Source organism: Geotrypetes seraphini, chromosome 17 (assembly GCF_902459505.1).
Source record: "Geotrypetes seraphini chromosome 17, aGeoSer1.1, whole genome shotgun sequence".
NCBI lineage: Eukaryota > Metazoa > Chordata > Amphibia > Gymnophiona > Dermophiidae > Geotrypetes > Geotrypetes seraphini.
Window position 1 is genome coordinate 6,901,741 of NC_047100.1, and position 27,676 is coordinate 6,929,416.

The 27,676-nt window shown below is 41.7% G+C and overlaps 1 protein-coding gene across 7 annotated transcripts; it reads right to left on the reverse strand.

Moving 5' to 3' along the window:
• Nucleotides 1-552: 552 nt before the first annotated feature.
• QRICH1 (glutamine rich 1) lies at nucleotides 553-27,642 on the reverse strand. Of its 7 annotated transcripts, none has more exons than XM_033926187.1 (11): nucleotides 27,411-27,642; nucleotides 18,572-18,904; nucleotides 16,346-16,435; nucleotides 14,937-15,962; nucleotides 11,269-11,440; nucleotides 7,977-8,131; nucleotides 6,524-6,638; nucleotides 4,279-4,387; nucleotides 3,121-3,272; nucleotides 2,351-2,435; nucleotides 553-1,518 (listed from the first exon to the last, which is right to left on the reverse strand). In XM_033926187.1, exons 2-11 carry the CDS (start codon nucleotides 18,881-18,883, stop codon nucleotides 1,326-1,328), a joined length of 2,409 nt encoding a protein of 802 aa, XP_033782078.1. In that variant the 5' UTR covers nucleotides 18,884-18,904; nucleotides 27,411-27,642; the 3' UTR covers nucleotides 553-1,325. The 7 variants fall into 7 exon arrangements, with proteins under 7 accessions (XP_033782078.1, XP_033782072.1, XP_033782077.1 ...); XM_033926181.1 differs by having other exon boundaries at nucleotides 2,351-2,441; nucleotides 27,411-27,639; XM_033926186.1 differs by lacking the exon at nucleotides 27,411-27,642 and adding an exon at nucleotides 27,010-27,104 and having other exon boundaries at nucleotides 2,351-2,441.
• Nucleotides 27,643-27,676: the final 34 nt, after the last annotated feature.

Consider the following 27,676-nt stretch of genomic DNA (forward strand, 5'->3'; position numbering starts at 1 on the left):
TAAAAACTGAAAACAACTAAAAAGAAAAACATAGCAAAATAAGAAATAAAAGGATCAGATCAGCACAACAACTTCATGCTCACCTGCAGAAGGAAGAACTGAAGGGGGCAGCAGAGACCGGAGAGGAGGATGAGCTGAAAAGCTGTGATTGACATCACCTGCAGAATGCTCACTAGCACTAGGCATGGTCAACCCTATAGTTTAGCATACCGTTCCTACTGCACTAGAAATAGGTTTAATCGCGGAGGGGTTTAAGAATAAATTTCACACTAATTAATATAAATTCATTTTGATTAATTTCTATATACAGTATGAACAGTATTCTATTACAAAACCAGAACTCAGTGCCCTTAAACTGAGCATCTTGTTATCAAACGGTCAACAGTCGGTCTATGGGAAAATAGATTGCATTTCTAAGATAAAATCCTCTCTATTCCTTATTCAAAGGAAAGAATCAGAAATGGGCAGACCTCAAGAGCTTCATTAGGGCAAACCCTTCTAAACCAGATGCATATTATCATCTTGTCCCAAAATAAACACACTGTTCAAATAGCATGTTGAAAAGACGTGCTTGTCATTCTTAATAAACAGCTAGAATAAGAATACATAAGAGAAACAGGGTGATATCTTTATAGAATACACAAGTGTATGTTACAAGAATTTCATTAGGCATTAACAGCCTCAAGTTTCAGACCTCATCATTTCGGCCAAAACGAAAAGTGTGATAAAGTTTTTCACTTTAACATCTAAAAATGTCACGCTTTTTAAAGATTTGAATAGAAATTTTTCCTTCTTTTTTTTTTTTTTTTTTAGTAATATAAACCATAATTGAAGTTCACTCTGCTCTTTGTCCCCTCCTTTTTTATATTATTTTCACAAAGATAGCCAATTTATTTTCCTTGCTGCAGAAAAATGGAAACGTGCAACTCCAATAAGCAAAGATTATCCACCACTTGCACATTTTATCTGTTCTTAAGCTGTACTCTGCCAAGGGGACTGTGAAGGTGGAAGGACCTTTTCTGGTACTGTTCATCCCATTTTATTTTTCTTTAAAAAAAAAAAAAAATAAACAAAATAGCCAGCAGCTTTACATTGCATCCAGCCTTTTTTGAAATGTGGAACTCAGTTTCAACAAGCCTTGTTTATACTAGTTTTGTTATGGTGCACATTGGTACTTTTCTCTTTCATATTTTATTTTAAACGGAAGAAGCCTAAAAGGGCTTCATAACTACACCAATAAAAAAAGAAAGAACAGAAAAGTTAGGCATCTTCTTTTAGTGTAAAGGTCTATACAATTTTCCTTCTCTGTAGCTGGAAATATCATCCTAGTGCATGCTGTTGGCGTTGGCAAGAGCGATGACATCCCGAATCTCTCGTATCACCAGGATCCGGGTCAGCATGTGCTCCATTTGCTCTCTGCTGATTGGCAGGGTGGAATACCAGATAGGGCTGTTGGGAGCCACCACAGGCTCTGGGGTCAGGTAAAATGTGTCGTTCCGTCCTTTCACACTTTGTGGGCTGCAAAAATTGAGACACATTAGCACTCGAGAACTGAGAACTCAGCTACCAGCATTGCTTTGATGCTTCAGGAAAGACATTTAATAACTCATTCAAAATCGCAGCCCATCCTTACAATGTAAGTAAGCAAAATCTATTTTTAACCTTGCTTGAACAGGGAATTCAAGAACTATCACAGGACTGATGGAAATTTATGACAGTCTCTTAACCTATAGCTATTGTGTTTTTTTTTCTATAAACACACAAACAAAACACCTCTCTCACCAGGCAGGAGGTGAGGTAGGGTTGGGCTGACAACCCCTAATACTTACAATTGCTGGCTGTGGGCCCAATACCTGCCAGGACCACACAAGAGGATAGCCCAGAGGCTGTTGTTTTGACCCCTTAAGATTCTACTAGGCATAGTTCAATGGGATCCAGGAGCCAAACTATGCCTCATCAAGCCATGGTCAGTGGGACAAAGCTTGGACTTTGGAAGAGAAGTCTCTGCATTCCATCAGGGTGATGGTCCATACACTAACTCCTGAGAGCCTACTTGTCTGTGGGATGCAGGCTATAGCCTTTGTCCCAGGAGAACTGCTCGACAGTGAAGAAATCACATTGCAGCAGACCAGCTGCCCTATCTGCTGAAGGCAGAGAAAATACTGGCAAGTTTCAGTGCTGTATCACTTCTTATACTGATGTCACTGTAAGCTTAAGTGTTTCTCTGCCTCCATCTGTTGGTTGGGGATCATAGCCCACTTATCCAGACTGATCTAGCAGGAAGAGTTTAAAAAAAAAAAAAAAAATTCCTCCCTGTAAACAAAATTTTTAAAAAAAACCCTCCTCTCACCATTTGAAGAGGTAGAAATCGTAAAGTTTTATAGGACACCTCAGTGGATTCTCAGGGTTCTCTGTCTGCTCTGCATACATGTCATCTGTAACTAAAAACAGAACATTAAGAATTACCAGCATAAAGTACTTGCAAATGCAAAAAAAAAAAAAAAAACCCCAAACAAAACAAAAAAACAGCACACAGTTGCAATGGATAAAATTTCACTCATTTATAAGAGGAAAAAAGCCAATCTGAAAATCTGTCCGAGAGCGCAAGATGACTTGTCTCTTTGTGGTGATGTCTGCTGTAGCAGGTATGCACACTTGGCTGACAGTCGGACAACTGGTATTCTGGGAGGATTTAGTGCACTCGGACAAAACTGCAACACAGATTTAGTCTAAGTTGCAATTCTAGCCACATTTATTAATTTAAGATTTTGTCGTCATTTCTATAGGATAATAAAATCTGGAGGCTCAAACCAGAAAAAAAAAAAAAAAATCAAGGTTCAAATCCCACTGTTGCTTCTCAAATACAAACTAAGATTGTAAGCCTTCCACTGTACCTGAATATAACTGCCTTGCACTTCTGAGCTGGGTGCGAGTTAAATCCATATTAATTGCCAGTACAGAACAAGACCTGTTCACCAACACTTGTTCTGACAACCCAAGAATTAAGCCCTCAACCCTTGGAAGCAGATAAACCAACAGTTAAACCATTAGGAAACTCATCACCATTTCTCACATCACTGCTTGTCAGATATCTACAAACATTTGAAGGCAGATTTTTACCTTTTTGCCCCGTCTGGTGGAGGCCCAGTGCCTTCAGGTATCGTATACTTGTGCTCTTATCCTTTGGGTTGGAAGGATTCTTCTTTGTCTGCCGAAGAACCTTGGAGAATGCCAATTTCATATGCTGGTCAACTGTTTTCAACAGGAAATATCTGAGCAGCAAAAAAGAAAAAAAAAAAATCATAATGGAGAGGAAGAGACTTTATTAAATTCGCAAACTATTTCTTGATTCTACCCGTAAAATCATTTTTTCGGTCACTGCTCCTATGCTATGGAACAACCTTCCATTAGATCTCAGACAAGAAACATCCCTTGAAAAATTCAAATGTAATTTAAAAACATTCCTCAATTTGACTCTTCTCCACGAGCCCAAACAGCTTCCTTGTATTCGGCAGTACCGAATCAAAAATAAATATTAAAAATGCTTCTTCTGAAGCGACCCCTAACCTAATGTATTAATGCCTTCCTGTTTCTTTCCTCCCTTTTTTGCACTTTATTTTTGCCATTGTATTTAAGCTCTTCTCATCTTCCACTTTTCCCTTTTTATTCCAGTATGTCTATATGTCTTGTCATCCCCCTCCCACTTTTCTCTTTTTTCCCCCTATTTTAATTTAAAAATTTTTAATTTAATTTTAACAATACTCTGATAATTGTAAACCATTTAGGTATGTTTTTGATAAATGGTATATCAAAGAACAAATAAACTTGGAAACAGTGCATGCACAAGCCACCAAGCGTAGCTTTGCAAGACTAAGTTCCACCTGCTGGAGCCGCTGCTTGCAGCTTTGACAACAGAAGCGCGGCTGGGAGGAGGAAGCTGGCAAGAAGGTAAACGCGGGAGGCACGAATTTGGGACGTGTAGGGGCAATCGACATCTGCAGCATGCTCACGAGCAGGCATGGAACACGGAAGGGAGGAGGTGAGTCGCGTTGGGACAGGAAGAGAGGTAGTATCCCGGTTCATTAAGTACGAGTTCGACGTAAGTCGAGCATTCGTAAACCGGAGACTGCCTGTATACTTCTACAATGTTTTTTTTTTAAATGACACTTATCCAATATTCCCTTTTGCACCCTCATTTGTTAAAGTATCGTTCTGAATTCTGCTTCTGCTGGATGCCATGGAAAAAGAACCTTTCCGTTCCTTTCTAAAAGTACTTACTTTGTGTTAAAGAACATCAGTGTAGTGAGAAGCGTGGCAGGAGAATGAGCTCCCAGTTGCTTGCACTCCCACAGCATCTCTTCCGTTACATGACTGGGGATAACGTAACCTGTAAACGTCAGAAAGACACCCCAAACCCCCCAAAAGTCAATGTATAAAATTAAAATCAGTGTTCACCTAACAGTGAAAACAAAAAGTCATATCTGCTACTAAAAAGAGAAAACATGTCCTGAACTTGATTTGTTAACAGTTCAAGAAGAAACTGAAAGCCACTTTTCCCACTGGATTGAGGGGTAACAGATCATAAATCTAGCAGGATGAGGAGGATCTAGGCATTGGTCAAATCTTGTGTGATTTTATGCTATTATCTAAATGCAGGACTTAAAGACTATAATGTATGTTTTTCAGGCTTTTATGTTGCTGTAATTATGTTTTGTTGATGTACTGTAAACCACCTTTAGTGGGATTTTTTATACCAAGTGTATAAATGTTTTAAATTACATATACTGTGTATATATCAGGATTTTTAAAGGCCAGATTCAGTGTAAAACATTAGAAAAAGAAAACTAAAGGTAAAAGACATATTTGGCATTGTGCCTGTGATGGTCAGAAATTATTTTGCACTACTCGGAATGTCACTGGAATAGCAGTAAATTTTGAACTTTGTTAATTCTTTTGCAAACCAGGGATGATCCTTTTTTAATTTTGTAATAGTTTATACTATTTTAGTGAAAGCCCTATGAGTTAAAAGTAGTAACTTGTATTTATGCCTAAAACATAGCAAAAGTCAGTGATAATGCACATAAAACAAAACACACACATTTAGGGAGGCTTCAAATCTGGAAACTTCCCAGTAGACAAACAGCGGTGCTCTGCAGGATCTGCAACTTTTTCAAACTTACATCTAGCAATCTGGTCAAGCGCAACATTTCCATAGTCAATCAATGACACAAGCAGTCATGTGTTAAATGTATAACATGTAGGCTCATCAATAAGGCCATGAACAGTAAGCAAATTACGCAAAACCAGAAACTCTTTCGAAACTAGAGAAGACACCTGTTCCATAAGAATAAGCCTGGAGTCAAAACAACCATCAAAATATTTAAAGTTTTACCCCAGAAAATCCAAATGCAATTAAGGACAGTCTATACCACCCATCAAGTTTAAGTTCAACCAACACGAAGTGGCTTTAGACATATTCAAGACCAACCAATGGTCAGCGAGCCACTGACAGTCTGCCAACAGGCAGGATCTCGGGGGATCAATACACAATTGAGACCGAGAAAGATGTGCCACCAATAGCAGGTCATCCACATCACCATTTAACTGACCAAAAACCTTGAATTAAATGTAATTAAGGGATGCTAATAAAATGTCGAAAGGAGAAAAGGCAGAACCACAATCCAGCAATTTTTTAAGAACATGTTTCTTCAACAGCTACCAAAAAAACTGCTTGTTAAGAAGGAAACAAACCAAGTGAACACAATACCCTCAATCCCCCAGAGACTGCAAATTTGACATGGGGACAAATTTTTCCTGTCTCTGCGAGCTCTTTTCCTGTCCCTGCCCCAGTCCTGCAAGCTCCATCCTCATCTGCCCAAGCCTCAAACACTTTAAAATCACAAGTGTTTGAGGCTTGTGCAGTTAAGGCAGAGTTTACAGGAATGGGGCAAGGACAAAACTCAAGGGGACGGGATGGGGAAATTGAGTTCCTGCGGGGATGGGAACAAATTTGTCCCCCGTGCTATTCTCTACTGCAAATGAAGCAGTAACAACCTGATGGTCTACCAGGTCAAAGGCAGATGACAGGTCTAATGACACCATCAATATAACATCTCCAATCAATCAGGATTCTTCAGACCATTTTGAGAAATTCAACAAGTGCTATCTCAGTCTCCGCAAATTCTGCCAGTTGTTGAAGAACTACTTTCTCCACAGCCTTAGCAACAAAACAAATTTGATATCTGTCTATAGTGGGCTGGTTGCAAAGAGTCCAACAAGACTCTCTTCCAGACTGGTCGTACCTAAGACATTCTTCAACTCACTAGGAACCACCCCCTCTTGCAAACTTTGATTAACCATCAGGAAAAGTAATTATGGACTAATTCAGTAATTTATGACGTTTTTCAGAATTACAGAAATCAATAATTACTTGGTTGACTTGAACTCCTACCCTCGTGTCCTTCTGATATGCTTCTGCATCAACAGATCTCTTTCAAAAACAGGAAGCACTAAGGTTAGTTACCAAGAGGTGTAAGGCGTGGATGAAAGTCCTTCAGAACTTCATGCAGCCATTCTGTGAACTTAGTGTAGTAAACATCAGAGAATATGTCATCTACTCTTCCATTTTCAAAGAGGTACTGGAAAGGAAATAGATAAAAATCGTTCAGTTTATAATTTGGTAGTACAACATTTCAGGCAGCTACCTCCTCAGAAATCTCCAAATCTGACTTGGTCATCATACATTGTCCTACAGAACTGCTGGGATTTGGTGTGATTTAAATGCAAAAGTAATTTGACTTTTACAGTCATATCACAGATGATATTAATTGTTGCACTGAGCTTACAGCTTTCTGAACAATACACACAAGCACTATACAGCTGCAACTAATCACCACCAAAGCTGAAAGCAGTTATGTTGAAATTCTCTACTGTAAAATTGTGTCATTTGCCCTGGAACCTTTCTGTAATTATGGACTTGTTCAGAGTGCTATACTCTCAGACGACCCACAACAGGTCTCAAAAGGAAGCACACAATTCAGTTTGAAGAAGAGATTTTGCACTGCAAAGAGCCCCGCCAAATTTTGGGACTTTAAAAAATGTACCACCAATCACAAGAGAACAAGACTTAATAAAAAGGGAGTTGCGTATATGTTTGAAATGATCTAATATAAGTAACAGACTTTCAAGTTGAACCAATTGGTTTCACATAAGGCTGCATGTTAGTCGCTGTTAATGTGTGCAGCTGACTTTCATCCACCCAGTCATCTCTCCTCCCTCCCCCAAGGATCCCTCGTTTCCTTCCCCAGACCCAACACTGCTCAGTCTACCGGTCTTCAGTCCTGCAGGCCAGCAGCAGGAAGTTATGTCAGAAAGGGCTCAGAGTCAGAGGGAAAGGCCTGGTGCTGGTTGTCCCTCTATAGGGCCGCTTCTGGCTTGCAGGGCTGAAGACTGCATTTAAAAAGGTAGGCCAAGCAGCATTGGATCATGTGAGGAAAGGGAGAGGTGAGCACTTGCATTGCAACCCGGCGAGGGGGGTCAGATGAAGCCCATTAACCAAAGAAATCTGCTGCCCGAGTTGCTCCTTTCCTTCTCCTGCCTCAGGAGTGAGAAAGTCAGCAAAATGCCTTGAGCCAGATGCTTACAATCTCTAAGCATGCTCATTTCATACATGACCTGAGCATTCTTGGGGAATTACGGCACTGGTGGCTGGAGACATCCTGCTAACTTCCTCGCTCTTGAGGTAGCACCAAGAGGTGGCTTTGGCAGTAGATTTTGTTTCAACTGTTGGGGGGCTTCAACATCCCCACCAACAAAGGTATGATACCTAAAGTGAGCCCCCATTGACTCCTGGCTATTCCCTGAATATTTTAATCGAAATGCAGCCCTAGTTTCACAAAAATTACAGTACTTAAGCTTGTAATTGGAATCCAAGTAAACAGCTGTTTTAGAAACCCTGGGATCATATTCTCTCTTACCTTCTGAATACAGAGGAAAATATAGTAAAGAGCATCGGCATCATAAGACTCTCCCTCTGCATTCCGAGATTCTCTCGTCATTAAGCACAGCCCATAATTCAGTTCTGCAACTGCCGAGGAAATCAGGTTTTCTTGGAACCGCAAAAGCTGACGTCCTATAATACAAAGTGAAATGTCAAGTTCCTAGTCCTGTACTAGAGAGAAACTTACAGGTCCTACACTGATCTTTGGCAAGTCAATGCATTTAGATTGGTTTTCCCAAGTTTCTACCAAGATCACTGGGATCAACAAACTCAAGGAAACCAGACAGAGGCTGATGCTTGTGGTGAGCCACAAAGTAGAACTGTTAATGCCTACTACATCAATCCTGTGGGAAATAAAGTTACAGGATTGCTTTGTAAAATGTATCATCATGACATGGTAATTGACTAAGGCACACAAGGTGATAGAGAAATATAAAACTTGCTGTAAGATTACCTTTATTAAACATTAACAAATAGCATTATTACAAAGAGGTATGAAAATGCAACTATAGTACAGCTCCCCTTCCCGATTTGCAGTTTTCCCACTCGCGAATTCGGTTATTCGCAATTTTTTTTGCTCCTTGTTTTTTAATGGAGAAACTCTGCCCAGGACATCCCTCAGACCTTATCTGGTGGTCTAGCGGTGACGCAGGGCAGGAGCAATCTTCCTATGCTCCTGCCCCGTGCAGAGCCGTCATCAAAATGGCTGCCGTGAGTTCCCGTTGTAGTCTTTCTGTAGTTGCAATCAAACTAGCTTGCATATTATGTCTAGGTACTTATTTTGTACCCGGGACAATGGAGGGTTAAGCGACTTGGCCTGGGACTCAAACCCAATTTCCATGGCGACCAATTCAATTTTATAGCTCCCAAAATAACTAAAAGATAGTGGCTCTGCACTGGGCAGAACTTTTACGGAATTTGATTTCTAGCTTTACCGATTATCTCGATGCAAGTTATAATTAATAAAACAGCATACACTGCATCAGTCATTACATTTTTCAAATACAGTACATTAAATACTGCTACAGTAGACTCACTTTCCTATAACTTTCCATGGTGCACACAAGTTTAAGTTTCAAGTTTATTGGATGACTTGATTAACCGCTTAATCCAAATTTCTAAGCGGTGTACACTTAAAATTTACATATGTTAGGGAACAAAACAGTCCATACATTTAATAAATAAAATTATTATGATAAAAATTAACATTACTAAACAATAGGTAAGGAGGGATGAAATACAATTCGTAAAGAAAAGAAGAGACATCAAGGGAAAATACAAAAGGGAAATAAGACATACAGGGGGAAGATTCCCTTAAAAAAAACCCTATCCCAATTTTAAGAAGTATCTTCTAATCTAGTCTTGTCTCTCGCTCCAGAACAAACCACTACCATTGTCAAAATGTTTATATCTTGTTTATAGTCGAATCATATTTTGCATCAGAAGTTGCATGCAACAGTAACTGCTTGGATAATATGCAAGTCAAATTTCTGCTGTAATATTAACATGTCAGAAAAGCAGTGAAACTGTGGTGAAACAGGTGTTTTTACGTGTACAGAGATCTTTTCAGGACCAGCTCAAGGGTATCTGATGCAGTCTTCCTTCCCCCATGCATCCCAGTGGCTCAAGGAAGTCTATTGAGAGGGAAAGGATGAAAGAATGGTTTTGTTCTTCACTTCTATGCCCTCTCATAGCTTTGGTTGGAGAGTTAGAGGGGGGGAAGGAGGAGGAGGAATCCCACTTAGAACACTGGCTATATAATTACCTCAAGGAAAGAAAAAAATAAATGAAGTACAACTTATATTCCCAGGCTATATAGAAAGGAAATGAAATTTTTACAATTTCTGATGATTGTAACTTCAATTATGTAGCCTAAAACTCTAGTACAAAAAAAAACAACAACAAACAACTGACCCTGAACTGTTATGGATTCAATTACAAACATGTATTCTGCATCAACTTAAGTCCCCCTTACCCAACGATGGGTGCAGAGTAGAAGTCGGATGCTTCCCTATAGAACTCGCAACTCGGTAGGAAACAAAAAACTGCATCTGGATAGATAAGAAATTTTATTGACCGTGTCCAATGTATAAAACAATCCTCCAATGCAAGGTGATCCCATAGAGCTGGTAAAAAAAACAGAAAAGACCCTGTAGCACCATGATGTGAATGTTTATGTCTCTTGTACGAGTGTGTCCTATTTTTAATGGGGTTCTATTTCTATTTTAACTTGTTTTAAATACTGTGAACTGCCTTGATTTATGTTGCAACAATAGAGGTATATTAAGTTTAATAAACGATAATACAAAAACCTACAAAAGGGATTAATTTGGAGTCTATGAACTTTTTTCAGAGTTGCAGAAAAAAACAAACCACTCAGAAAAAGGCAGAAAACTGTAAATAGTGCAGTGGGCTCTAGAACATTAATACACCTACCAGGAAAAACTGAACAAATCAGTTTACTACAGAGCCCTATAATACCACCCTGACAGAATACCTGCCCTCGGTCGCACATGCTGAACATAGACAGAGCCTCACCAAGTACAGAATGAATTACCATAAACCAAGAACAGAATGTAGGCAAAAATTAAAGAAACTCCAAGAAGCCACACACTGCATGCTATAACACAGAAATTGAAACAGCAATATACTATATATCTAAATGGGTTGCAGTACAGGGCTTGAAGTAGTATATTAAGAATACCTTCCTATTTGTCAGATTGTATTTTTGTAATTCCCAAGCATTATTCTATGGGGGAAAGGTTTGGATGTTTCCAGATGTGACAAGACAAACACAGGAAAGAAGAAAACAATTTTTGGCCATGAGATCTGAAATGGTGACTCTTGGTGCCTCCTTTTTGTTGGCTTATCCATGTAAGTGTATGATTAAATATCTGGGAGTGAAATATATATTCTTTTCACCTGAACAGCTAGCTATGAGCTTTTCTGGTTTTGAAGAAATTGGTTTCTGGAACTGTTTAATTAATATAGAATGGCTATTAGGAAAAGTGAGACTCAAGCTGTTATGCCAATTCTTATTCATTCTTATCATGGCCTTCCCCCCTCTCTATGGTGGTCTAATGAAGATATGTTGAGAATTTAATTTTCTTTTCCTTAATGAAACTTCTTTATGTATTGCCTGAGTAAGATTATTCTTGTGAAAACTATTTAAAATGCAATAAAGAATACCTTCCCTTCCACACCACCAAACAGCTTCCCTTTTCCCCCTCCCAAAAAAGCTCACCAAAATTTAGAACTAAAGAACTTACTGCCAATAGGTGCCAATCTATTTTGGGCCTCTTTTTCCAGTTCTGCATTCTTGATCTGAGCCCAATTTTTCCACACTTCAAGACCTTCTTCTGGCTTCAAAGAATTTGGAAGCATGAGTTCTGGAGAAGGCTGAGGCGGCGGCTCTATCTCAGTGACCTGAACTGTCTGAGCCTGTAACAAACAGCCATTTAGTTAGGTTCAAATTTTCACCAAGATACAGACAACGGAGAAGTCACTATATTCATTTCTCCCATCTATGCAAACTCATCCATTTCATTATGCCCATCTTGATAGTGAAATTAATAGCAATAAACAACCTGTGCCATTAATTTCATGACTGAAATTCAAATTTTGCTTTGCAGAGGTTCCTGGCCATTTAAAATCATCTGTACGGGGCTATCTGGGCATTTGCAGTGGTACTTAACTGGACAGAGCCACTGAAAATGCCTGGTTAGCACCCTTAGCTGACACCGACTTTTGGGGACATTCTGGGGACGGGCCTGGCATTCCTCAGGAAGTTGGGGAACAGATCAGATCGATACTGAAAATGTATCTGCCGTATTGGAACAATCAATAATGGAAACAGAACAGGCCACATTATTAGTTTCTTTTGTATTTGAACAGGACTTAAACATGGTATTAAGGTTAAGCACGGTCGGATCCCTTTAGGAGGTCAGATGATTTGGATTTTTCCTGATGTTACTAAAGTTACTCAAGAAAGGAAAAAATGTTTTAATCCACAAGACATTAATCTTGGGGATACAGTATAATCTCGAACGAGGTCCACTGGTCCCGGCCGAGCGCCTTTAGAAACATGCAGAAAATCTTCGCATATAACGGACTTTCGGCTATAACGGACAACCAATCTGGTCCCCAGAGCCGCTTTTAGCTGTAGTTTTCTTCGGCTATAACGGACATGCAAGCTCCGCCTACAAGGCGTGTGGCATGCCGGTGATATAGTATCGAAATGTAGCCCAGAAGAAAATGACAGATTATTTTTCTTTCCAGTACAGTACGACATCTTTTAGTGTTCTGGTTTTGCAATCGTTTCGTGCCATACCAATGAGTTTTGTTCTTGATGTTGCTGATACGCTTGTGCAGTGACTGTTGTTCATTGATTGAACGTTGTTTCAAGATGCCCTAAATAAAGTTTTGTAAAAATGCAACTCTGGATATAACGGACCGTTTTTCCAGGTCCCTTGAAGTCCGTTATAACGAGATTATACTGTATTGTATTTACAGGGGTAAGCCAAAAAGAAAGCAACACACACGTCTACTAGTGTGTAAAAAGAGAAAGAAGGCATTAACAAGACATCAGACAGAGAAAAACAGCCATTCTATGACCAACTAAATGCTTTACAGGATAATGGTCTAAAATCCACAAGTGTAAGATAAACTATGGAAGAAAAAGCCTCAGAGCTCCGCCTCCCCCCTACAGAGAGCGGGTGATAGACTCAAGGGGCAGAATATTGGAAGTATTTTATGCCGATGAGGCGTTTCTGCCCCTTGAGTCTATCATCCGCTCTCTGGAGTCTACTTGCCCTCCTCTTTCCTGAATAGAGCTACTTGTGTGTCTTCCTTCCCACCAGCATCACTCTCCATCCAGTGCACTTTCTGTCCTGTGTCCTCCTCCCGCAGTGCGTTACCCCCCATCTCTTAATTTCTTCCTGCTCCTTCGTTTTTATTATCTAAACCGCAAATAACTTTTCTAGGCTTTGATTAGGCAAGCAGCAATTTCTGGGCTTGGATTAGGCAAGCATGCTGGGAAGAAGCCTTTCTCTCTATGGATGCTTGGAAGCAGCGAATTTGTGGGAAAAAGCAAGGAAGCAGCGATTTTCAGAGTGAATGGTAAGCGATAAACTTTTTTTTATCGGTACAGTAAAAGGAAAAAGAACTTTAGTGATCGTGTAATTTGGGGGGGTGGAGTCAGCATCCGAAAAATCGCAAATAAGCGAATCCGCAGATAGGGAAACCGTGAATACGGAGGGAGAAGTGTATTTCTTATTTAATTTGCTCCTTTTCCTTCTGTCCAGCAACCTACTACTCTTCCTCATTCCCCCCCCCTCCCAGTCTTGTTCCCTTTCTTCCACCTGCACGCTTCTTGTTCTCCCAGTTGCAGCTTCTTACTTATTCTGGGAGGGCAGCATATGATGCAGTGGAAAGCCTTGTCAGAGGCCTTAAACCGCTATGCATTATGTCTTCTCTCCGTTAAGATTTAGCAGCTGTAGAGATTTAAAGAATTCACTTTGATTCGAATTAGGGGCATATATATTTAATAATGCCATTGTAGTATTACCCATGCTCATGTCAACAAGTACCCACCTTCCTAGAGGATCTGCCTTAACCATATTAAATGTTGCCGAACAATTTTGTTAACCAAGATTGCTACTCCTGCCTTTTTTTTTTTTTTTTTATCGCTGGCGCATATAGACATTGTTTTATCCAATTATCTGACAGCTTCATGGATTCTGACCCAGACAAATGTGTCTCCTGTAAAAAACAAATATCTATATTCTGTTGCTAAAATGAATAAAGATTTGGAAAAAAAAAAAAAAAAAAGATTTATCAGCTGATTTCTAACATGTATCCTTTCTTTGTCCCATGTTCACATATCAAAGACTTGCATACACCTTCCATCTACCTCCAGACTTATCTTTTTTTTTTTTTACTTCAATCAGGCCGACGTATTGTTTTTATAGCAACAGTCAAAATGTATCAAAGCAATGGCTACAAACCCGTTTTTAAACTGAAAAAGCAAATTACCCCCATAGAAATGATGAAAAATGCTTAATAAGACTTTGAAATGGAGAAGAAAATGAAGCTAAAACTCTTTTGGTTTTAAACAATCTGTCATCTTTCTGCCTTCTAAGGAAAAGATACTGTTTTCCTGCCCGCTTCTGTCCCAGAGAACATTAAATGAGGCTCCTAATGAAAAGAAAGAAAACATCAACAGTAAGCTTGTTCTTTATCACCCGTGTTGTACTGTGTTTGTCATGACCAGGGCTGTGGAGTCGGAGACAATTTTGGGTAACATAGTAGATGATGGCAGATAAAGACCCAAATGGTTCATTCATTTCTGCCCAACCTGATTCAATCTAAAAATTTGTTGGGTTTTAATTTTTTTCTTCTTCTTAGCTATTTCTGGGCAAGAATCCAAAGCTCTGCCCGGTCCTGTTCTTAGGTTCCAACTACTGAAGTCTCCGTCAAAGCTCACTCCAGCCCATCCACACCCTCCCAGCCATTGAAGCCCTCCCCCAGCCCATCCTCCACCCAAACGGCCATATATAGACATAGACCCGTGTAAGTCTGCCCAGTACTGGCGTCGGAGTCATGGGTACCAGAAACTGAGGAGACGGAGTCGAAGGATTTATCTACTGACTCCACAGCCCTGGTCATGACAGCAACCAATTTGCTTTCAAGGAGAACCAACTTTCTCACTTCCTACAGATCACATTTGAGACAGAATTTAAACCTGCCAGAAGTAACTTTCTCCTATGATACACAACCTAGACATGCAAAGAAATCTGGCTACAGAAAATGTGATCTCAAAATGCTGAGGATTTGGACCCTCAGTATTGAGAGAGATACAGGTGATCCCTTCTATGCAAGAAGACAATCGTTACCTAATTCTGAACAACACTTCCTGTTGCCAGTGCATTTCACTTACTGAACAAGCCACCTGCAGCTGCTCCTGCTGTTGCTGCTGGACCTGCTCCTGCAATGTGGTCTGCTGCTGAGGGTCCCATATGTGCACCGTTTGGGCAGCATTCTGGTACGCCCCCGCTACAGCTTGTACCGCTACTGGAATGTGAATATTCCCGTTCATGAACTGTGCTGGAAAGAGAGAGTTTGCAAGAGTCTGCACCACTTCCTCGTGCGAGTTTTTCACAACAGATGTGGCAGCCACCATCTTATCCTTATCGTCCTCCAGTTTTACAGCCGTCGCTGTTGTGGGGGAACTGCTCACATGGACGGCATTGTAGGCCTCTTGGGGGATGGCGATATGAGTTATGTTTTGCTGCTGAAGGTCACCACGTGGCTGTGCCGAGTAAACGGGGATGGTCCAGGTTTCTCCTGTTGGGCTGGTAATGGTCCCAGTAGCACTGTAAAGATGGGCACTGTCCACTGTCAGTAAATCGGGCCTTAAAGACACATAACTCTGTTGTTGCCCTTGTGGAATGGTCAACACAGTGGCAACAGGCTGCCCTGAAATAGCATACGACACAGTAATGGGCATGTCCACCTTACGCTTTTTCACTGGCTGAAGAACACTTGCAGTGCTGATTCGCCTTTCCCCCTCTCGTGGTGAGCCTTGCTGAGAAGGCGGCGGAGAAAGAGCCCCAACCGCTTGGATATGTATCTGCTGGCCACCAGCAATTGCCTGCCCTACCAGCTGGGCCTGGATCTGCTGGTGCTGTATATGCTCTTCCTGAATCTCTGCAGCTTGCACATGCTGGACCTGGATCTGAGCTGCCTGGAGCTGTGGGTTGGACAGCTGTTGAGAAGGGCTGGGGCTCTGCAGTACCTGAGTCTGTATTGTTTGAGGTGCCTGTTGTGGCGGTGGCGGCTGCTGCTGGGCTTGGCCTTGGATCTGTACTTGCACCTGGATTGGCTGTTCAGAGGGCTGATGGACAGCAAGTTGTGGGGATAGCTGCTGTGCTGTGACCTGCTGGGGCGACGGCTGGACCTGTATCTGCAAGAAGAAAACAAAAATCTAAGCACAATGAAAGACATAAAACATTATTATATAAATGTGATTTAGACTATGTCTTGCAGCAATGTTTAAAGGCATATCGAAATGGTCTGGTTCTTCAAGTACCCCCTAATGCATACATTGGCAACCCAATGTATTCATATTTCTTGTGCATATTCATTGTATCTATTCTGAATACCTTTGGGAGACGGTTGGGAAACAGTTTTATATATATATTTTTTTTAATATATATATATATATATATAAACAGAACAAACAGAGCCAAAATATACCCATAGCTTGACCTAAGTTTTACCTGAATGCTAAAATACAAGTCTCTAAGGAAACGTTGCTGTTTAAAAGCTACAGTAAGGTGAACTCACAGCTGGAGAATGGTATTGCTGGGGACAGTCAAACCCAAGAAGGGAAAAAGCTGGGTGGAGGGAGATGTCAGGCCTGATGATAGGGATATTCTGCACAAAAAAAAGAAAAATTACAAATAAAAACTATGCAGAATTAAAAAAACAAACAACCCTCCCCTCAATGTGAACAAAAATTTAAGTTTAGTTTTGTGCAGAATTCCCCCAGGAGTACTAAATCGTGCAAGGAGATTAATAGCAGTAAAAATAGGAGTGGGAGGCTGTGCACCCAATTCTACATAATCATAGCTCAAGAAATGCAACCACTAAGAAAGTATCTGCTGCTAGAGGGAACCTTCATATTTAAGGACGTACGATCAACTCAGTGACTTCCCTCAACTCAAAGATAACTATGAAGACCACAGCTTCCCCTTTTCTATAAATGATTGTAGTTCTACCTTTTTTCCCTCGTGTCTTGATTTGTCACGTAATTAACGCTATGGTACGTTAATAGTTTTATATTGTATTTTTAATGCAATGTGCATGGCTTTGACAATTTTAAGGTGGTATATCAAATTTTTAATGAACTTGGGAAACTAATCCGTGGTCGAAAAGAGTAGCGTGGAGCTTGGTAAAGGGAGGTACAGCCTTGAGAAAACTGTTTGGTGAAACATGTCTGCTACGCTATCCCTGAAATGATGACCACATAAAAGATAAGTCACTAGCCCCTTTAAGATAACCCTAAATTGAACTATTTATTTATACTATAAAACACATATGGAGAGGAAACAGCATATAAAGCCTAAGACAATGAATATTATGAGTCTGAGGGACATTAGAAGCATGCTGATTAAGTATAAAATATTTAAATGAGAACAGCAAGTGGAACAAGAAAATATTGATCCACCATTAAGGAATAAATGATAGAATGCTCTCATTATAAACAAGAACAGATATTGATAAATATACTATCAAATTAAACAAACGCAAAGTTCATTTTACTACAATATTGCATAATAAGTACTGTAGACTAATTTACTCTTGTATTCTTTGTCCAGCAGTTTCCAGTTCTACCTGAAGCAGCTTCTATTAGGCAAGAACACCAGAAGCTTTCATTCACAATTGCCTGAAAAGGAAGGGGTTTTTTTGTTTTGCCTTGTCTTATATTTTCTTGTTCTTTTTTGCCACTGGACAAGTCCCGATCTCCCACAACATCAATTCGATTGCAAAGACAAATTTTATACTTAACACAGCAGTGTTTACAAGTGACATGGGTCCATAAACAGTCTGAAAATGGCTCATATTTGAACTTCTGTAAATTTTTCACATAAAAAGAATGGATTTCGGACTGTTGTATTATAATATCAAAGAGCATTTTTCCAAAACTCAGTCTTATTTGTTTATGTCAATTTTGAGTTATGTGATTTAAAGTTATTCATCAAGGCAAGTCTAATTTACTGTAGCTTATTCCTGTGCCAAAACTCAGTTTAAGTCTATTTTTTTTTTAATGACAGTGTTGAATAGTCCTTGTCTAATTCTGCTATATTGTTTTTGAGATCCAGCAACTGCATGCATGGTGCAGTGCCCTCACATTTGTTGTAAATGAGCCAGAGCAGGTTCCTGTGCGAGCTCTGTGTAATGACTTCTTGCAAATGTAAGGGAGAGTGTGGCACAGTGGTTAAAGCTACAGCCTCAGCACCCTGAGCTTGTGGGTTCAAACCCACGCTGCTCCTTGTGACCCTGGGCAAGTCACTTAATCCCCTCATTGCCCCAGGTACATTATTTGGCTATTATGGGGTCTCAGCAAGAAAAGGACCGACAAATTTTATTCTATGATTATGTCCATCAACCACTGGTTCTGGACCGGTCTGGTATTGATACCAAGGAAATTCTTTTGTATTTTTAGATTGTAAATCAACTAGATGTGCCTTATTGGTGGCATATTCAGTCTGTGCACATAAAGAAAATAGTACAAAACATTAAAAAAAATTCCCCATATACAAAGTCAGACCAATATTTTTAAATCCACTTAAGGCAATTTTTAACTATCAAAATGAAATGAGAATATGAAAATGAATTTTTTTTTAGCAAGTTCATATTTTCTAAATAGTCTATTTTTGTGCATGGGGGTATGAAGGATAACTATAAAGCACAATTAAATGAATAATCATATTTTTTCCGTGTAAGAAATACATCTTCGTATATGGAATTAGACTTTAAAGTTGCCTTCTGTGTCCTGTTTCTCTTTACCTGGACCTGCTGTGGTTGCTGCTGAACTTGGATCTGCTGCTCCTGCTGGCTCTGCTGCTGGACACTGGTCGTGACTGGACACGCGAGTTCAAGCAAGGATCCTGCGACTTCCGTGCTGTCTGTGTAAATGCAGTTGCCCCCTTGCTGGTACACCATTGTGGTCGTGACAGGCTGCTGGAACTCCTGAAGGGCTTCGGGTCCCTTGGAAGAGAGCGAGTCTAGGAATTCTTTCATCCTGTGTTGTGGGATAGTCCGCGCTTTCATGCGGACATACTCTTCAAATGAAATGGTGTTCTCCAAGGAATTATTCATAGCTTCAAACCGTTAAGAATCCTGAAAAACAAAATGAGTTACAATTAATTTCTTGCTTTCTGGGCAACAAGAGTATGGGTAACAGCGGTTAGAATATGAAACGGGAGTCAAGATATTAAGGATCATATCTGTTTCCGCTACTGACAAATCACTGCCTCCTGTTACTTCAGAACCCATCTAAACTGGAAGTTCTCTGGAGGAAAGAATTCATTACACAAATACATAATTTTTTTTTTTTTTTGTAAAACACCCTGGTTTATAATATTTTAAACACCAAAATAAAAATGTCCAATGGGAGGAGTGGGTTTCACATGCTATAGAATCTTAGGCACAGAAAGACCACCAGTCTATACAGCCCATCTAGCTATCTCCACATAGAATCTCCACCTCTGAAAAAATTTGCCTAATCTGTTTTTAAAACCCCCAACTCCAAAAATGTATCCCTCCCCTAGGCTGTATATAAAGTACATTAATTCTTTGTCTTCTCCTATGAAATCTTCCATTTTCCAATCAGCGCCTTCAGTCTATCTATCCCCTGTATTTCAGTAGCCAGACTAAAACGTTCATGTTACATAGAATGTGTAATAAGAACAACAAAAGTTTCTATACTGCAGGACTGTGAAGCTCTATGCGGTTTACAATGAACAAAAGATGCTACAAATTGAGTAGAATTATGAAAGTTAAAAGCTAGTGATTAACAGCTCTAGAGATCAATTATTGTAGAATAAGATTGTGCAGGTCAGTTGCCTAAATACTTCAGGAAATGATATGTTTTTAGGTGTTTCCTAAATTCCTCATAAGTAGTAGACATAAGGAATTGTTCCAGATCTTTACCCCCTAATGCTGCCTGATGTGAGAAAAGATGCTGATGATGTCTTTTAAATGTACATCCTCTAACTGGTGGGGAAACAAAATTCAAGTGTGAGATGCTCAGGTCAGAACATGTTCAGTTTTAGAGGTATTTTACAAAAAGCTCTAATGAAAATGGAACCTTTTGTAAAACACATAAAAAGATGCACAGGAACACATGTGGTATTTGTTGGCACTCCCAGCAGGAGCAACCATTTTACAAATATATATGTAGAAAAAATGAGCAGCAAGAGGGCCACTTCTACCTATGACAAGAAATGTCTGGAAGAATGAGCATGTCAAGACACCTGGAGATCCCAACAAAGAACAATCAGCAGAAACACTTCCTCTGACAATACTGGTTAAGGGACTGGAGAAGTTGCTGTACAATGAGAGGCTAGAGAAACTGGGCCTCTTCTTCCTTGAAAAGAGGAGAGAGAGGGGACATGATCGAAACATTCAAGATATTGAAGGGAATTGACTTAGTAGAGAAAGAGAGATTGTTCACCCTCTCTAAGATGAAGAGAATGAGAGGACACTTGCTAAAGATAAAAGGGGATAAATTCCGTACAAATGTAAGGAAGTTCTTCTTCACCCAGAGTGGTGGAAATCTGGAACGCTTTCCAGAGGCTGTTATAGGTAAAAGCACCCTTCAGAGATTCAAGAAAAGGTGAGATAAGTTCCTGCTGGACCAGAGGGGAGACATGATCGAAACATTTAAGTACCTCACGGGACGTGTAGAAGTGGAAGATGATATTTTCTTTCTCAGGGGACCCTCGGCCACAAGAGGGCACCCGCTCAAACTCAGGGGCGGAAAATTTCATGGCGACACCAGAAAGTATTTCTTCACAGAGAGAATGGTTGATCATTGGAACAAGCTTCCAGTGCAGGTGATCGAGGCAGACAGCGTGCCAGACTTTAAGAATAAATGGGATACCCATGTGGGATCCCTACGAGGGTCAAGATAAGGAAATTGGGTCATTAGGGCATAGACAGGGGGTGGGTAAGCAGAGTGGACAGACTTGATGGGCTGTAGCCCTTTTCTGCTGTCATCTTCTATGTTTCTATGTTATGTTTACCCAGGTAAGATTAGACTCAAATAGGGCACTGGTCTTTAAACTAAGGGCCGCCACGTGAGCAGACTTCTGGGCATGATGGACCGCTGGTCTGACACAGCAATGGCAATTCTTACGTTCTTATTCCTTGAAAAACATGCAATCATTAGTAGAAAAAGTGACAACACTCATCACAGCGGTGCAATGAGACTTAGGCGGCAGGTGACAGTGCCCCCATCTTGCAACCCAATAAAATCCTGAACAGTCACTTGCTAAAGGATGGAAGCCCAAGCATAACCATCAAATGCCACCATCAGCAAGACAGAAAAGGAGTGGAAACACTCAAAACAAGCCATAAGAAACCAAAAAGCTCACTGGCAAGAGAGGCACGCCAATAAGAGCAAGACAAGAGCTCAAGAGAAATAAACTCAAAACGACTGGAGAAATAAATATAGGCAAATGGTATAGCTCTGGCACAGAATGGCAAAGAGGGCACACACTTTTATTGGAAATAACCCAGAAACCAAGGAAACTCCTGAATACAAACAAAATAAAGCAAAAAGGCGGCCATGGTGTCTTAGTGGCCGTGCCACAGAAGCCTGGTTAAAAGTCCTGATTCAGGTCTTCTGTTCCCTTAGATGGCAGAGAAGAAGCAGCACTCAGTCCCTGGCAGGAGTTATTATGCTCAATGTGCAATGAGAACATTTAGGAGCAAGATTTTCAGTCTACAATTGCAGGGAACCCTAGTCCATGGCATCCAATGAAACCTGACATTACAACGCACAGACAGTAAAATGAGATGGACCACTGGTATCTCAGCCCTACCAATATTTTAACCAATGCAGCATCTGCAATAAGAGAACCTGGATTGGCCTGTTTGGACCCACCCACAAAAAAATGTGTTCCGCTACCCCTGCTACAATGATGAAACCTAGGTACAAAAATTAGGAGTTTGAGAAAATATGGAAATAATCCCTAAGCAGCTGTGAATGAATTCTCATGGGGGCAGATCCCAGTCCTGCTTCTGACTGAGCTGGAAATTCAAAGAAGCAGGAAGAAAATCACCAGCCTGCCTGAAAAACAATCTCTCTACCACTGAAGCTGGAAATTAGTCTTTCCAAAAATAATAAAAAAAAAAATTATAAGAGGATGCTAGAAAAACCCAAACATCCTGCAGGGTCCAGGAAATTAACTAGTAGTCTGGAAGGGAATTGCAGTTGATTCAGGATCAAGGCAACTCACTGCTAGACACAAATAAGAGATGCTCCCTGAAGTTTACAAGGTTGGTTTATTTGCTAATCTGCAGCTTTAGTTGAAGTGGCAGAGCCTCTAGGTCTGAAATGTATAAAACCAGGCAACCCCTCTTTGCCTATACTATTTGGAGGAAATCACCTTGAAAAGTGATCACAAATCCACTACAGTAGGCTTAGGCTGCTTCCCTCCACTCCCCCTGAGGAAGAAACGGACAGCTGGGGATATGCACAGGTGACCTTAAGTACACTCAAGGGAAAATCCACCATCTCTACCATAGTTACCCTTAGTGCCAACATGATGCAAGCATCCTATGCAAATAAATAAATATATACACACACACATACAGTACCACACATTTCCTCCTCAATTAGTAAGATAACATGCATCATATTTCTGAGGTAAAATTGAAATTATCAGTTCCCCTCAGCCAAAACAAAAAGACCAAGATGATCCTTGATTCTACAATGACACATAAAGGACTAAAATTGCTAAAACTATCTAATTTAAGAAAGCTTGGGATAAGCACTAAGATCTTTGAGTGAAAAGGAGTAGATGGCATGGACGGGTAGATTGGATAGGCTATATGGTCTTTATCTGCCTTCAATTTTCTGTTTCTATTACTGGACTTATTTACTAACAATGTGCTAACATAGTAGCACACTCAGTAATTCTGGCTCAAAGATTTCCTGCAAAACACAAAGTTACCATACAACAATTTTTATACTTCATAGCCTGTTGGTTGCTAGATATATGGAGAATGCACCTTAAAAAGGAGGCACAACCTTCAACAGGCAAGAGCTCCCCAAACCATATGGCCATGCCACCTGGGATGTTAAGAAAGGAATCAAATATGGCTGATGATAAAGGGAGAAAAAGCAAGCCAAAAAATGTGACCGGGCATCCAAGTGGCAGATGAAATTTAATGTGGCCAAATGCAAAGTGATGCACATTGGGAAGAATAACCCAAACCGCAGTTACCAGATGCTAGGGTCCACCTTGGGGGTTAACACCCAAGAAAAGGATCTGGGTGTCAATGTAGATAATACGATGATACCTTCCGCCCAATGTGCAGTGACGGCCAAACAGGATGCTAGGAACTATTAAAAAAGGGATGGTTAACAAGACTAAGAACCTCATCAGTATTGTATTCAGTTCTGGTCTCCTTATCTCAAGAAAGATATAGCGACACTAGAAAAGGTTCAAAGAAGAGCAACCAAGATGATAAAGGGGATGGAACACCTCTCGTATGACGAAAGGGTAAAAAGATTAGGGCTCTTCAGCTTGGAAAAGAGACGACTGAGGGGAGATATGATTAAAGTCTACAAAATCCTGTGTGGAGTAGAACGGGTACAAGTGGATCAATTTTTCACAATGTCAAAAATTACAAAGACTAGGGGACACTCAATGGAGTAACAGGGAAATATTTTTAAAACCAATAGGAGGAAATATTTTTTCATTCAGAGAATAGTTAAGCTCTGGAACGCGTTGCCAGAGGAAGTGTAGCTGGTTTTAAGAAAGGTTTGGACAATTTCCTGGAGGAAAAAGTCCATAGTCCATTATTGAGAAAGACATGGGGGAAGCCACTGCTTGCCCTGGATTGTTAGCATGGAATGTTGCTACTCCTTGGGTTTTGGCCAGGTACTAGGGACCTGGATTGGCCATTATGAGAATGGGCTTGATGGACCATTGGTCTGACCCAGTAAGGCTATTCTTTTGCTCTTATGACAAACCTATCAAAATATTTAAACTTGTATAAATGTTAAAATAAAATTAAAAAAAGCAAAGCAAAGCTATCAATTCAAAACATTTTAATAGCTATTACTTCAATACTCATTTCACTCTAAAATTATTAGATTTCCAACAAGATTGTATTTTTCCGAGGCATTCTTTATACTGAGTGCAAGTTTCCAAAACAGGTTTGCCTTTGATATGTGGAGGTTGTGTTTGTGTATGAGCAAGAAGAGATTGCTCATACACTAACACATATGTATTGCAGCATGGTGAAATGGGAAGAGAGGTCAATTAACATAAGTAGCAGAACAATTGCTGGATAAAACAGTATCCTATTCCCTTTGGGTTTCTGTGTTCACAATAAAGTAGTGTGGTGCTCCTTCAGCAGTTTAACATCCTATGCAACAACCCCTCTTGCCCTTCTCCAATCCCAACAGATAGACCCAGGGAGTGATTCTTTGCATAAGATGAAGTGATTATGAGAAAGAGACAGATTTAATCAGGTCTGTTTGTGAAACATGTCATGCAAGTATATCAAGACTATGTGACCGAGTAATCAGCATGAACAAATGCCATGTTGTTGCATCCGATGACTGATGCACGTCTTTCCTAGTGCCATGGTAGTTGCAAAGTTTTCCTGGCAATGGAAAGTTACGCAGGTAAACCGAAGCAAAAATATATATGCCTACACAATAATCAGTATTGACCTAAGACATTTTCTCTGCTTGCTATAAAAGTGTTTCTTAAGTTAAGGGCCCCTTTTACAAAGCCGCGGTAGTGATGCTGCCGTGATTATCAAAAAGATGTGCTGAGAATTTGAGTCGGTTCAGCGAATGGCCACCAGGATGGTCTCAGGGCTCAAGAATCTCCCATATGAGGAAAGACTGAATAAATTGCAACTATACTCACTCGAGGAACGTAGAGAGAGGGGAGATATGATTGAGACGTTTAAATATATCACAGGCCGTATCGAGGTGGAAGATGATATCTTCTTTCTTAAAGGACCCTTGACCACAAGAGGGCATCCACTAAAAATCAGGGGCGGGCAATTTCATGGTGACACCAGGAAGTATTTCTTCACCGAAAGGGTGGTTGATCATTGGAATGAACTTCCCCTCAACCTCTCCTCTCTTCCCGTAATATTCCCCTATAATTCATCACAGCTTCCAGCATCCACTTCGTAACTTCTCTGAAACGTAATCCTTATTCTTCTACCTATCTTTTAATCCCTCCTCACGACTCTATTATGTAACCAGCTCTTTAAATTGTAATTTTTCCTGGAAATGTCCAGTCATCTTTTGATGTAATCCGCCTTGAACTGCAAGGTACAGGCGGAATAGAAGTCAGTAATGTAATGTAACGATTAAGGCCAGCAGCGTGCTAGATTTTAAGAAGAAATGGGATACGCATGTGGGCTCTCTGGTAGGGTGAAGTTAGGAGGGCGGGTCATTACAGTGGGCAGACTTGATGGGCCGTGGCCCTTTTCTGCCATCATTTTTCTATATTTCTATGTGATAAATGCACCAAAGCCCATGTGAACCGAATAGGTATCGGTGGATTTACCATGGCAGCATCACTACCGCACTTTTGTAAAATGGGCCCTATGGTAAACTGAGCTACTATTTCCCAGAAGCAAATGGAATCAGAAGCACACCACTTTGCTTATTAAATCTAAATCATAAAAAACAGAACAGCAATCCACAGTATAAGTTATACTAGGCATAGTGTTCTATTTCCTACATAGCTGTAAAAAGATTCTATTTTGTAATAAATCCTTAATTTTGCTATGATTCCAATGACAAGGTTATGAGTTGTTATAAAATCTGCCCAATTCCAAAACGAACTTCATGAGCAGTAATGCCGTTTCTAGTGTAAACCTCTGTACAGTGATACCTTGGAATCCAAACTTAATCCGTTCCAGAACCCCATTCGTGTTCCAAGACAATTTTTCCCATTTAGAATAATAGAAACTGGATTAATCCGCTCCTAGGTCCCAGAAACTCAAATTTTAACAGTAAACACACTGGATTTTAAGGTAAAATATTAACAAATAATAATAATGCAGTACAGTATTTTGCTCACTACTTAAAGGCGAAAATCACACGGGATGCTTTCACTACAGTTTCCAACAACGAACCGGACGGCGTATGGGTGGCCCGAGCGCTGGGGGGGGGGGGGGGGAAACGTACGCACAAACGCACACGAACAACGTGCAGGGGCGTTCAGATTCCAAAGCAGCGTTCGGATGGCGGGGCACAAACACCCACGAACGTCGCGCAGGGCGTTCGGAGGGGCAAAATTTGCTTGAATTTTTCGTTCCGATTCCAAGTTGTTCGAGTCCCGGGGGGGCGTTCGGATTCCAAGGTACAAACGCGTGAGGAACTCAGCGCGCTGGTCTGCGTCTCGCAATATAATGCGTGATACTTTTACTATATGCCATGAAGGTGTGCCAAAGTGCTTGGGGAATACAGTTGAGTTCTTAGCTTGCAAGACGAGTATGTACCACAGTCAAGGAAGCTCCTTTGCTAATACGCCCAGTGTGGACCCTCGCAGGACATGATCGCACTGTTACACCTCTCTGCAAATAAAATAGAATTCAAAGTGTGAATAATTTGTTCCCCCTTTTCATGGGGCAGATCGGCCTAGGAAGGTCACACAACCTTCTGCAAACTAGGAGCTCGCCAGCTGCAATGGCTAACGAGGATTTTTGCCTCGCGAATCCCCCTGACTCATTCACTGCAGTCCTGGAACCTCCCCCCAGGCCCTGTTAGTGACCCGGCCTCCCCCGGAAGAAATTTCCGTTCCTTCGGCAAAAAAGAGCCCCCCCTCTACCCTTTCCGTGCAAAACGAGGGGAGAAGAGCAGAGAAGCGGCCTAGGCCCCGGTCCCCGCGCTCCCCCGCCCCCTCCCAGGCCGGGGCAGCGGGCGAGCCGCTCGCGCTTCGCGGAGGGGCCAGGAAGGAGACGCGAAACCGCTTCAGAATTCCGCCCCGCTCGGTTTCCAGGAGCCCCCGGGTGGACAGGCGCGCGCCCCCCCCCTCCTCCTCCCCCCCCCCGGGGCGTCGGAGAGCCAGTCAGAGCGCGCGCGCGTGTCCCGGGAACACAATGGCGGCCCGCACCGTCGCAGGCGGCAGCATTTCCAGATCTGAACTAGGCTATTCGCTGAAGAGCGGAGGGGGGGGGAGAGTGTTGTCGGCTCGCGGGCGGAGACCTGTCACCGAGGGCGCGTGCGCGCGTACCTTTGGTCTCCTCATTTTTATGATTCTCCTCCTCCTCCCCCCGCCCCTCCGTCGAGGCGCATCCCAGATTCGCGCGCCCCACCTTCCCCTGCCCGCGCGCCGCACAACAAACAGGGAAAGCAGACAACGCGCACGAGACCGCCCCTGCAGGGAGCGTGCACGTGAGGAGACAGAGGAGAGCGTGCGTATGTGTGTGTGCGCGCGCGCGTAGCCCCCAGGGGGACTCTCTCGTCTACGACGGCGGCGCGCCCCCTCCCCTCGCAGCCGCCGATTAACTCCCTGCAGGAGAGCCCAGGGTCCAGGCCTTGCTCGCGATCCCCTCGCGCCGCCCTCCCTCGAGCTGCGCTTGCTTTCCACCACGGAAATCCCGCCCGAGCGCAGGCTGCTGGAGTTTCACTCACCTCCGCCCGCGCTCCGGCGCACGCCCGGGCTCCCGCTCCCTTCCCTGCTCCTGCGCGGCGTCCTTAGCCCGCCGCTGGCGGCCTCGGCTCCGGGATCGCGCGTCGGCTTCTCCTCGCGTCGGGATCTCTCCTCCCCAGCTGTCTGATTTTCTCCTTAGACCTCCCTGGGCGCCATCTTACATTCAACCCCCGTCGGCCAATCGTGGCGCGACACTCGACCCTCGCGAGAACTCCTCCCCCAGATCCCGCGATGGCGGCGCGCTTGC

Coding starts and splice junctions, on each gene's coding strand:
- QRICH1 (XM_033926181.1), bottom strand. CDS start 18,883: ATGAATAATTCCTTGGAGAACACCATTTCATTTGAAGAGTATGTCCGC. Junction 11,441..14,936: donor AGCTGCAGGTGGCTTGTTCA/GTAAGTGAAATG, acceptor TGTTTGTTACAG/GCTCAGACAGTTCAGGTCAC. Junction 3,273..4,278: donor CTGATGTTCTTTAACACAAA/GTAAGTACTTTT, acceptor TTTGCTGCTCAG/ATATTTCCTGTTGAAAACAG.